Below are 12,531 nucleotides of genomic sequence, written 5' to 3' on the forward strand. Positions count from 1 at the left end.
AGTTTTTGTTTGAAATCAGGCAGTTATTTTACAAATTTTGTAGCTATTAACAACTGATACGAAAATCTATTTGTCTGCATGACATGCTAAGTCGGTTGAATTACATGGCCTTGAGTAGAGCACTCAGCATTCAAGAAAGAAAAGAATAGGTAAGAAATGATCGAGGAAACTTACTTTGAAAATCCGGGAGGAATTCTAGGAGGCTGTTCTCCCTTAGGAACTCTTCCATTCCTATTTTGTCAATCAAATATCAAGCACTCAACTGGCATTGAGCCGGTGCCGGTGTAGCATGTAGGATGTAGGTTAGAAACTTTTGGCGCAATATTTTGGTCAACAATTCAATCACAAACTATCACCGAACGTCACCATTATTCAAAAAGAGGCGCGAATATTTAAATTGACGGGCTTTTTCTATTCGAGCGAAAAATTTAATCATTAATAATTTAAAGCATCATGAAGTAAGAATAACCGTCTTAACCGTTACGAGAAAGCCGAGGCCTATTTCCAGTTTTTGAAGCGCAGTTTGACGTAAAGGAGCATTCTCCTTTGAGTGAAATGGTACTGCCTGTTACTGCAAATCAGCTGTCCTGTTACGACAGGTTTCGTTTGCCACAAAGAGCAATGCGTCCTTTGCATTGAAGAGCTTTCCTGTTGAGCCAACAGGAAAATTTAACAAACGGAAAATGCCTGTTGACTCAACAGGGCGTCCTGTTGGGTCAACAGGAAGTTTCCTTGAGCCAAAGAGAAAACCAATCAACAGGACTCGTCCTGTCAAATCAAAAGACCAATTTTTCTCAGTGTTTTTATTCCATTCATTCTTCCATTCATTCATGATTTCTTCTTCAATTTCCTCTCTACGATCCTTGTAAATCATCATTCGTCTTTTCTTTTTAACTAGTAGATGTGGAGGTTCTATTCTAGACAATGTATCTAGTGCAAAATCAGACACAGTTCGATAAGCACAGCATAGTGATATTTTTAATGGTCTAAGTGTTTTCCTAATTCTGTCTTGATTGTATTTTAACTTAATAGCATGTGACCAGATTGTTACACCATAAAAGATAATTGACATAATTGCATGAATAATAAGTAGTCTTTTGAGATAGGAAGGGCCATTAACATTAACTAGGAGGCTTCTTTAAAATTGAGTTGCCTTTTTTGCTTTTGTGCATACTGTTTCAATATGTTCGTTGAATGTTAGATTTTTTCCAACTTGAAAACCTAGGTGACGCATTGATTTTGATATTGGAATTTCAGTATCACCTACAAGGACAGTTGCATCTTTCCTATCTTCATTAGAACCACTAATTATTACTGCATCTGTCTTAGGTACAGCTATTTCTAGTGACAGTTTTTTGAGTTCTTTGATATATTGTTTAGTAATTCGAAAGGAGTTATTACGGAGAGAAGATTTACTATAACATTGCAAAATTATTAAAAGATCATCAGCATATACAATTTTATCTGATCTGGGGATGGTACGTAGTCTAACAATGTAGTCAAAAGTAATGTTCCATAGGATTGCAGAGAGAACACTGCCTTGTCCCACACCGCTAGTCACTTCAAAGCATGTATCGTTATATTTTATTTTTCGGTTAGAGAAATATGATTTCATTGACTGTATTATATATGGGGCAATATTCTTACTTTCTAATGCAGTAATGATGTCACTCCATCGTAGAGAATTAAATGCATTTTTTATGTCAAGGCCAATGATACAAAGTATGTTTCTATGATGAAGGGGGGCCTGTGTATTTAATTCATAAATGCGTTTCAATTTTTTCAATGCTTGGGTGGTTGATTTGCCTTTGGTGAAGCCAAATTGATCTGGAGATAGATTAAGGCCTTCTAGAATTCTGGCAGCAAGAATTTGTTCGTAGATTTTACTCAAGCAGTTCAGCATACATATCGGTCTAAATTTGCGAAAGTTCAAATCAGATGATTTTTTGGGGAGTAATGCTAATCTAGCTGATTTCCAAATGTCAGGGAAGGTTCCAGAAGAGATCATTTTGTTGAACATTTTTAGTACATATTTCCAGTTAGATTGGATAAACAATTTGACAATGGCTGGTAGTATATTATCAGGACCAGGGGCTTTGCCGGTGCGAAGTCGAGATAGGGCATTGCTTAATTCTTCGCCAGTTATTGGTGGAATTTCATCTGGATTAAAAGGAGTTGGTTCCCATTGTTGTATGTCATGTTTAGGAAAAAGAGATTCAACCTGCATTTTTAGTTCGGAGGGAGATAAGCTTGAATGATTATGTTCTGTTGGGGATTTAAATTTTTTGCGCATTATTTGATATCCGCGTCCCCATGGATCATGGTCTAGATCTTGTATGAGAGATTTCCATTTTTCTTGTTTTGATTTTTTGATCATATTATTTAGTGTCTTTTTACTGTCTCTCAGTTTTGATTGTTTATTTTCAAGTTTGTCTTTTAATTGGTTACTATATGGATATTTTTTGAGGTTACATCTTGTATTTGTAATTTTGCGTTGTAGTTTAGATGTTTCTCTCCATAATTTAGAAATTTCAATGTTCCACCAGTAAAGTGGTTTTTTAAAGGTTGAATCTTCTTTTTTAACAAATAGGGTATCGCATGATTCTGTCATTATTTTATCACAGTCATACACAGTTAATTCTCCATTCATATCAATCAGTTCCTTGACTTTACTTTTTGTTAATTTACAATAGTCTGGGTATAGTTCTTTTTTAATGAACCATCCAGGGGTGGGTCGTGGGTATGATGATGTACAATCGACGGAGGTGAAATTGATAATGATACATTTATGATCTGTAAGATAATCTTGTGAAAGGACGTTAATTTTAAGGCGTGAAGCGAGGCTTGGAGAGCAAATTACCAAATCTACAACTGAACTACCGTTGTGGCCTACAAAAGTAGGTATGAATTTTTTACTGTTATTTTTAATGATTAGATTATGGGAAGTTATTAGTTCTAAAAGTCGGTCTCCTCTTGTTGAGTCTACGATGTCACCCCAGGCTGAGGATCTACAATTAAAATCTCCCACAAGAATTACAGGGCCTTTTATATTATGTAGGAGTTGATCTAATTTATCAAGTATGGTAATAAATTCATATACATTATCGTTAGGTGATAAATAGCAATTAATAAAAGTAATATTGTCCCATTGAAATGAAAGAAAATCGTCATGTCTAGTCCATTTAGTTGTCTGGCCAACCAAATGTCTTGTGACAGTTGTTGCTGCTGTACATTTATTATTAAAGAAGTGACCTTTATTTTTTGAGGTTTGTAGATTTGGTTCAGTAAGCATAATGATACCAGTTTGTTTTTGATTAGCTAATTCAATTATTTTGTCAGTGGCAGCAGGCATTCCTTTCACATTACACAATAAAGCAGAGAAACTAAATACATTTGATGGGCAAAAATCGTTAGATTCATTAATATCTAATGTTAATTTTGAAGGTTGATCATTTTGTACATTAGATTGTTGGTTATTAGATAGGTTATGTACATTATTTATTGACATGATATTATTAGTGGTTTTTGGAATAAACCATTCTGAGCTGGAATTTGAGTCGGAATCGGAGAGGGCAAGATTAGTTGGATGGTGGTGGTTGGAATTATCGTTGCGCGGGGCGCGTTAATCGTTTCCCTTTGTTTCGCGGCATCTGTATCATCGCGGGCACCAGGGAGCAACCGATTCCTTAACTCTTCTGAGGTGCGTTCAGCAAATTCTTTGTTCCGAATCTGGTGGAACTTGTCTGCCCTCTGTTTCTGAAAACGGGCTCTACTAGAGGACTGGCGAGATGGAGGCTGACTGCGGGGCACCGGTACTGGGTTGCCATAGACATAGTCTTCCTCAGCCTGTTGAGATGGGGGAGGGGCTGTTCGGCCGCCACGACCTCCTCTGTTCTTAAAATTTCGTCTCATCTCTATTAATTTACGCTCGATCGAAGTTCACCAAAAGCTTTCGCAGAGAACACGGATGGTTGGTTCTCTGCCAGTCCGTTATCAGGATCTGAAAGAAAAACCCAATTCTGACTATGGGACAGCACTAATTTTTTAAGTCATGTGCGTGTTTCCACCTTCACTTTGTCAGTTAATTTAAACTTTAGAAGCTCCTGATTCGATTGAATTGATAACATCTACTACACAATTTTGCCATAGGAGAGACCCAGAATCTTTGTCAGTTAATTTAAACTTTAGGAGTTCCTGCTTTGATTGAATTGATCAACATCTACTACACGATTTTGCCGTAGGAGAGACCTAGAATCCTTAGTTCATTCCTGTTGCTTCAATCACAATGGCCAGAACATCAATCATGACTCTGTTAAGCTCTTAATAGTCCATGTATCTTTGGCTATGATTACAATAAATTAGAACCAACAAATCCAAACGAGAACTTGAATCTGACAAATCGGTACGCAAAATCGAAGAGCATAGGTGCACTTCCAGAAGATGATTATAGAGACCCCAATTAAGTAAGGTGATACTTAAAAGCACGTGGTTGAATACACTGTAACGGTTCACTGATGATAAAAATGTGGATATTTCAATCGCACGACTAAATAAAATAGCTTCCCGTGTAAAAAGATTGCACGTAAGAGGGAACAATGCCACACGTAGGTAATCAAGTATGAATGGATAGGTAGGGACCATTCCTAGTTATTTGCGCAACGGGTGCGCACACACTTGTTAATCGAACAGCAAGGGATCTAAGACGAATAAACTGTGCTACCGCATAGTAGGAACAATGTGAACTCAAGTAATAGGATTACGCGAGACGTTGCAAATCCGAACTTGAACACTTAGAAGGCAGCTAAAGCATTCAACTCAGCTTGAATACCTCATGTGTTGAATTTAAAACAACAGCGTATTAACTGAAAAAATCATTTACATCTTTATTAAAGTAATTCTTATAAACAATTCACAACATGTACAATTTTATCCTAAGTTCTTGGGCTTTCGTTACGTGATGGCATTGTGCAAATAGGTTAGTATTAATAAGTACAGGGTTATGTTTTTGATGAGTGTTTGGTGGATGGAGGCGTGGTTTTCGCTCAGCTCGCTGCTGGCCAACACTTTCGCGGCTCCGGCCTTGCTGTGGCCAGGTTCTGAGGCACTGCTTGGATCGGGAGGTGCGCACGCCTGGAAGAAACACAAGAGACACGACGTCAGTGTTACAACATTAATTCGATCGTAAAAATATTCTACGTGAAGGCATGGTCATTTCATCGATAGTTTTTTATTGCACCAAAATGTTGTGTGAACACGGTAAGAAAAATTGAACTTTTTTAAGTATCAACTTATCTATCATGAATTTTTAACGTTTCATTGAGCATTATTCGCTTATGCACTAATTAAGCATGCGGAACTATCATTGAATGGACCAATAAACTAGGTACGAATTTAAGCATTCTAATACATATATCTTGACCAGAATTTCACGCAGAACACGATCCGCGCAACGAAAATTACCGAAATCAACTCCTAACAAAGCTATTACGGTTATATTTCACATTGGTTACGAGGAGTTTGAACTGCCCGCTCTCAAGAAACTCAAAGCTCTACGTGAGTCAAATCGTGCACTGCAGCGGTTTCAGCAAGCTTCTCAATCAAGCGATGTTCATTTCCCACCATGTGTTGTTCAAACTATTAGCAATTTGCTAAAGCTAAGCCAAAGCGTCAAGATTGAGGTTGCGAGATTTTTATATCGCAGAGACTGTCACGTAAGGGGGTTGATAACGTTTAGGGCGCGATGTGAATCACGTAGATCATTGAGTTTTCACGAGCGGGTGGTTTGAATTCATGCATCAAGAATCCTTGAATATCTTCGTAAGGAGTTAACTGCGGTAATTTTTGTTTTGCGCATCGTATTCTACGTAAAATTTTAGTTACGAAACATGTTTCACAATGCAGAAATTCGTACCTTGTCTAGTGGTCCATTAGCTTTTTGTGCGAATGTCGATTTTCCCAAAAGCAGAACCATTTGTGCAAATGTCCTGCACTGAGAAAAAACTATGGTTTATAAACCTATTAGAGGTAAATATGGAACACCTATAATAGTCGTAAATAAACTAATGATTCTCGGTCTGTGAACCATACTAAGGTCTCTGTACCTAATTGAGGTACAGGTACCATAACTAAGGTATATGTGCTATTATTATATGTAGAGGTACTACTATTAGTGGTGTTCCATATTTACCTCTAATAGGTTTATAAGCCATAGTTTTTTCTCAGTGTGTAGCGTCAAAAATTTAGAAGGATTCCATCTACCGATGCCCAGAGATAGGAGACCCTCCACTCGTATCTCCGCTATTGTGGAAGCTTATAGTTTTGGGACTTCAACAATCAACTGTTGACTTACCTACATGGTTGATGTTTAACATCGTGTTGGCAGTTTTGCGTTGCAAACAAGCCAAAACAAGTTGAAGTTTGGGAAACTTGTTTGGCTCATGACGTCAACCGGAGCTCATCATCCACCGTATAGGTAGGCCTTCAGCCGGAAAAGAGTGATGACTGTTGCTCCCTTATAATTGTCCGTAAAAAGAGTTGAATCTCCGAAAGAAAAAAGTTTCCACCTATCGCCAAGAAGCCAGTGGAGGGTCTCTTGTCTCTGACCGATGCCATTCGAGGAACCGGGGTTTTCAGCTACGCAAACTCACCTGTATAGGCTGTGAGTAGGAGACGGTGGTGGCGGTCTGGTTGGGGGCGTGGCCGGGCGGGGAGGCGGGGGCCTGGCATCGGCGGCGGTGGTGTCCGAGGCAGGCGGCGAAGGCGACGGCGTGCGGGATGTAGCTCTGGTCGAGGGTGCCGGAGAAGAGGGCGGCGGCGAGCGGGCCCTTGGCGAAGAGCGGGACGTCCTCGCCGCCGTGGGTGGCCCAGCGCCGCGGGACGGCCGCGCTCTGGACGATGTTGGGGTCGCCGACGGTGGCGTTGCTCGGGAGGATCCGCGGCGACTGGTGCCCCGGCCCGTTGCCGTAGAGCAGCGTCGTGTACGGCAGACCGTCCACGTCCGACACCTTACTGTCCACGCCTGCAGACAACAGACAAAGGTAATGGAGATGTTGAATGTGTGAGAAATTTGCGATTTGACCGTTGATTCTTATGTAAAAGTTCGCGAGAAACACCATGGTGTCACTGGTTTTCTCTGAAATCAACTCCCAAGCTCAAAAAAAGCTCTCAAGTTGTGGCCAAAATGGAGGGGATATCCATCGCTACCCTGAGAGTCCACCCCTACATCAAGACAAACGCTCCATGCGAAGATAGGAAGCAAATAAATTAGCAGGGTTGCCGTGTTTTCAGTTTAGAGTCCCCAAATAAAGTGGCAGCCCTGTCAATGTATTTGCTCCCTATCTTCGCATGGAGCGTTTGTCTTGATGTAGAGGTGGACTCTCGGGATAGCGTGGGATATCCCCTCCCTTTCGGCCTCAACTTGAGAGCTTTCTTAAAGCTTGGGAGTTAATTTCAGAGAAAACTAGAGGCACCATCGTGTTTCTCACGAACTTTAATATAAGAACCAATAGTCAAATTGCAAATTCCTCACAAATGCAACGTCTCCACTGAATCAGTGAGAACGGAAACACACCAACTCAGTAACTCAAAAATACTCAATTCTCATCAATCCGCACGGATTTAACTTGAAAAGGGCCAAATTTTGTCGACATTAAATGAAGCTTTCAGTCAAAATATTATCGCATGAATATTTTTTCAATTATAGCTTCTACCTGTCAGTAAGAGGCCAATGGAGGGTCTCTTGTCTCTATTTAAGTATCTGATTATGCTTATTTTTAGTATTTTGTCCAGCCATTCTCAAATGAAAATTTATTCCCGGATAGAAAAAAATTACTCACCGAGGATGGGGTTGCCCCGGGATGTGGAAAGGCCTCCAAGTGTCATGACGTGCGAGTGGTCCGACGTGACTACGAACAGCGTCTCCGTCTGATTGACCAGAGACATGACCGCCAGCAACGCCGTCTCCAGTTGCAGCGTCTCGTCCAAGGCTCTGTACGCGTTGTTGTAGTGGTGAGCGTGGTCTATCCGACCGCCTGAAACCAATCATGTCGGTATCGTGAAAGTATATCGTCACCTTCCGGCCAAAGTATTACACCAATCATGTCGGTATCATGAAAGTATATTGTCACCTTTCGGCCAAAGTACCAATCATGTCGGTATCATGAAAGTATATCGTCACCTTTCGGCCAAAGTACCAATCATGTCGGTATCATGAAAGTATATCGTCACCTTTCGGCCAAAGTACCAATCATGTCGGTATCATGAAAGTTTATCGTCACCTTTCGGCCAAAGTATTACACCAATCATGTCTGTATCATGAAAGTATATCGTCACCTTTCGGCCAAAGTATATCACAAGCACCATGCAGGGTTTAAACATTTCCGCCGCCATTTTATATTTTTACAGGGAAATCGTTTGTTGAATTTGATTGAAAATCTCTATGAATTTTATCGGCAGCACCAAGAAAATTCAATTAAATTTTCGGACAGCCGTTGAACAATTTTTCCGTAAAAAAACACAATGGCGGTGGAAATTCTGAAATATCGAAATGATGCATACTAACTTTGGCCGTACTCGTACTAGGTCCCTGGGGACACAAACGGGTCCCGGAAAATTTAATTGATCTCTCGGAATTGTATGCTGCATCTAGGATGGGCCGCGTTTAGCAGAACGGAACCAAGCCATAGCACCTACTGCCAAATTTATTCGGGCGCAATTCCATTTTCTAGTGGAGAATGTTCGTGGGAATTTCTTAAAAACATTTGAGGAATTTGCCGCGTGCCTTGCAGAAAATTTACTGAAATTAGCACTTAATTCCGCGCAACCGTTTTCATGACAAAACTAAATTGCCCAATTTAACATGACAGTAGCTGATGTAGCTTGGCTCCTTTCTGCCTGATGCGGTTTTTTGTTAAAAATAACATACTTTAAAATGCAACTGTCGTTGACATTCCTTTATTCTGCATGCATTTTGAGCTCTATGCTCATCATGTCAATGATCACAACTTTCTTCGCAACGTCAATGGTTGCTTCCAATTTTGAAACCTGGCCAATCGCAGCCGATTTTGAAACCCCCCAATCGGTTTTTCTCATCAACCTTTCGTCTGGTTCACATACAGGAAGATTTAAGTTAATCAAGTTTGAATAATCCCAAATCTTTGGAACTTGACGCGAAAGGAAAAGTAGAAAGTTCACGCGGATGGAAGTCTCCTCTTTGTACTTACTCTCAATGAAGAGGAAAAATCCCCTGGGGTTTCGTGACAAAATCGAAACTGCCTTGAGCGTCATGTCCGTCAAAGAAGGATCGCCGTCTGGGCCCTTGTCACGATCCGCCTCGAAGTTCATGTGAGAATACGCGAAAAGGCCTGAAACAATTTTTTTTTTTTTTTTTTTTTATTTAAATAAAATGTACTACTGCCTCTTACGGGGCATTAATTACATAGGTGTTAACTTAAACTTAAAGCTAATCTTAAAACTAATATTATAAGATTTTGTTTTTAGGGTGAAACAAATGTACACAGAAACTAAGATCATTAACATGCTTTTGTGTTAAAAGTCACAGCAGCGAGCTGATATATCATTTCCCTCCCGGTAACGTATAGTGCAAACCAGTGGCGTGGCGTGCACTGAGAAAAAACTATGGCTTATAAACCTATTAGAGGTAAATATGGAACACCACTAATAGTAGTACCTCTACATATAATAATAGCACATATACCTTAGTTATGGTACGGGGTACCTTAATTAGGTACAGAGACCTTAGTATGGTTCACAGACCGAGAATCATTAGTTTATTTACGACTATTATAGGTGTTCCATATTTACCTCTAATAGGTTTATAAACCATAGTTTTTTCTCAGTGTGAATCGCGATTTATCGATTGTTATGCCACTTAAACCTATGGGATCGATAAACAGGGTGTTTGCAGCGAACACCTTACTAATCGATTCTTTACCGTAGGTTTAAATTACATAACAATCGATACATCGCAATTCACGCCACGCCACTGGTGCAAAGGTGGGTCCTTTTTTTTATATTGTGTAGAATATTTTTTCTTCTTCTTCTTCGAGTTTGTAGTCACTGTCTGTCACCGAGGACTTTACGCACTGAGAAAAAGCTATGGTTTATAAACCTATTAGAGGTAAATATGAAACACCTATAATAGTCGTAAATAAACTAATGATTCTCGGTCTGTGAACCATACTATGGTCTCTGTACCTAATTAAGGTACAGAGACCATAACTAAGGTATATGTGCTATTATTATATGTAGAGGTACTACTATTAGTGGTGTTCCATATTTACCTCTAATAGGTTTATAAGCCATAGTTTTTTCTCAGTGCGGATGATCCGAAGACCTCCCAGGAGGGCAGCCTTTTGGAGTTGTTTGCGTAAAAATTACAGTTTAAGTTGCCTGTAGAATGTACTTAAAAATTTTGTTACGAGCATTCTGGCAGTTGTTTTTAATTTATCGCAGACGCAATTCGCCCTCCATACGGGGCTTACTTCTTAAATTCATCATACACAATTAAATTAATTGTGGCATTAAACCCGGTTGGGGCCTCTTCAGTGCTGACAAATCATTAACTATAACATAGACAGTAAGAGTACAAACGGTAGTCCTTGCGGAACGGAACGCTGTTAATTAAGTACCTATAACGTCACATTTTCAGTCTGAAGAACCTCCTCAATATTTCCCCATATATTATTTACATTCATTGCGGCACTATCACCTCACGCCTCTGAATATAAAGCCTAGCCGGCTCACCGGCTCAACTGCATGAACGCGAGAGAGAACCTGACTGTAACAGGCAGGGGCTTGCATGCGACTTAATTAACTCCAGTGCGTGTGTGTAGTATAACCGACCAATTTAAGGCATTTTGTTGGAGGCACGCTTTGAGGAGAAGAGAAAACTTCTGGGTGCTAATTCATGGGAATCAATTTCACCGCACGTACTGTCCTCAAACATTTTCCTGTGAATTTGATATTTTCCAGATGGGGCCAGGATTTTAAATGCACGGAAAATAAGTGAAAAATTTATAATTTCCACAAATTGAACACACTTAAGCATCGGGTTTTAAAGCTATTCACATTCAATCTCCTATGTATGAAACGCATTATTTAAAACCGGTCCTTCTGAAATTTCAATTGTTTCTTTACAATCATAAAATCAGGTAAATTTATGAAACGAATTAAGAAAATTCAAAATTTGAATCCACTTGAACATTGCTTTTAAATAAATACTCTCACTTCCCTGAATTTATTAAAATTCAATTTTTTGGGGGGAATGCCGATATTCCTCCAAACAAGTGTGGTTTACCCTCGAATAATACGTATTTTTTTAAATTGGCCATCAGTGTTGTGCATTTGTCGCAATAGTCCGTCAAAGATATATTCAAAAGAAGAGTGAAACAATCATCTTCAAGACGGAAAAAAGAGGTGTGTCTGCAAATTCCCAGGTTGACGCCGTTCAAAGAGCTGCGAGTACTGGAGTCGAGTCCAGTACTCGCAGTTTTCGCTGATGTGAACAACTACTCAAGGAGTTCGAATTTTGAAAACTAATATTTGAAGACAATTCAAGCAAACATATCGTCTCCGTTTTTTTCATAACATCTTTTTTTTTTGTTTTGTGAAGACTTTATTATTTCTCATCGTAGTTAGAAGGAAACCTCGATATATTATGAGGTTGCCGTCATGCTGAAGATCATATTCTCATTATTTGCGTAAATTATGTCTGTTTGACCCGGAAAGTATCTTCGAATTCGACTCTGCTCCGTTAGACTTTCGATGAACGAATGGAAGACTACTTGTCAACGAATTCTCGTATATACGTTCTGCATTCCAAAGGAACTAATCACAAGAAAAATTTCACAAGAATTAATTCGCAGTACAAACGTATCAATGATAAGATGATAGAGAAACCTACTCTCTTTTTTGCAATAACCAGTAAACCACACTAAGAAAAAAAAGAATCCTAAATTTGCCGCCAAGAAGTATTTCTTCTTAAATCAAGATTTTTTCTGGTTAATCTAAGCTACTTTAACCCAAGCATTATTTTTCTTGTATCAAGAAAAAGTCAGCCTAAAGCAAGAAAAAAAAAATTTCTTGGCGGCAAATTCTAGAATCATCATGCTTGATCCAAGCTACTTTTTTTTTCAGTGCACTCTCTTCTTTGCAATAACCCACCTGGTAAGTGGCCGGTGTGCAGAGGGCTGACGTTATCGAGGTATCAATGCTAAGGTGATACAGTAACCTACTCTCTTCTTTGCATTAACTCACCTAGTAAGTGGTCGGTGTGCAGAGGGCTGACGTTGTCGAGCTGAGTTTTGTTCCAGACGTACTCGGCGGGAATGCCCCTTCGTTTGCGATCCCGGAGCCAGTCCTCCATGAGATTCCGCCCGTCCAAACGGCGGCCCTCGTCCTTGGTCGACTGAGGGTCCGTCGCCACCTTGGGCAGCCAGTGCCGCCGTCCGCCGCCCAACACCACCTGCGAAATCAGAAATTAAATCAATGAACACGAAATCAGGAGTCAAG

General features: G+C 39.8%; 1 protein-coding gene across 3 annotated transcripts in view; it reads right to left on the bottom strand.

Annotated features, from left to right (window-relative positions):
- Nucleotides 1–4,858: 4,858 nt before the first annotated feature.
- LOC109030397 (alkaline phosphatase) overlaps nt 4,859–12,531 on the bottom strand; it is a 324,326-nt gene continuing 316,653 nt past the window's right edge. For all 3 annotated transcript variants that reach the window (XM_072304353.1, XM_072304352.1, XM_072304351.1), the window contains 5 exons: nt 12,277–12,484; nt 9,222–9,362; nt 7,836–8,030; nt 6,648–7,018; nt 4,859–5,130 (listed from right to left, as the gene is read on the bottom strand). In XM_072304353.1, the coding sequence (XP_072160454.1) occupies nt 4,951–5,130; nt 6,648–7,018; nt 7,836–8,030; nt 9,222–9,362; nt 12,277–12,484 (1,095 nt within the window). In that variant the 3' untranslated portion in view covers nt 4,859–4,950. The remainder of the gene's footprint in view (nt 5,131–6,647; nt 7,019–7,835; nt 8,031–9,221; nt 9,363–12,276; nt 12,485–12,531) is intronic.

Source organism: Bemisia tabaci, chromosome 9 (assembly GCF_918797505.1).
Source record: "Bemisia tabaci chromosome 9, PGI_BMITA_v3".
NCBI lineage: Eukaryota > Metazoa > Arthropoda > Insecta > Hemiptera > Aleyrodidae > Bemisia > Bemisia tabaci.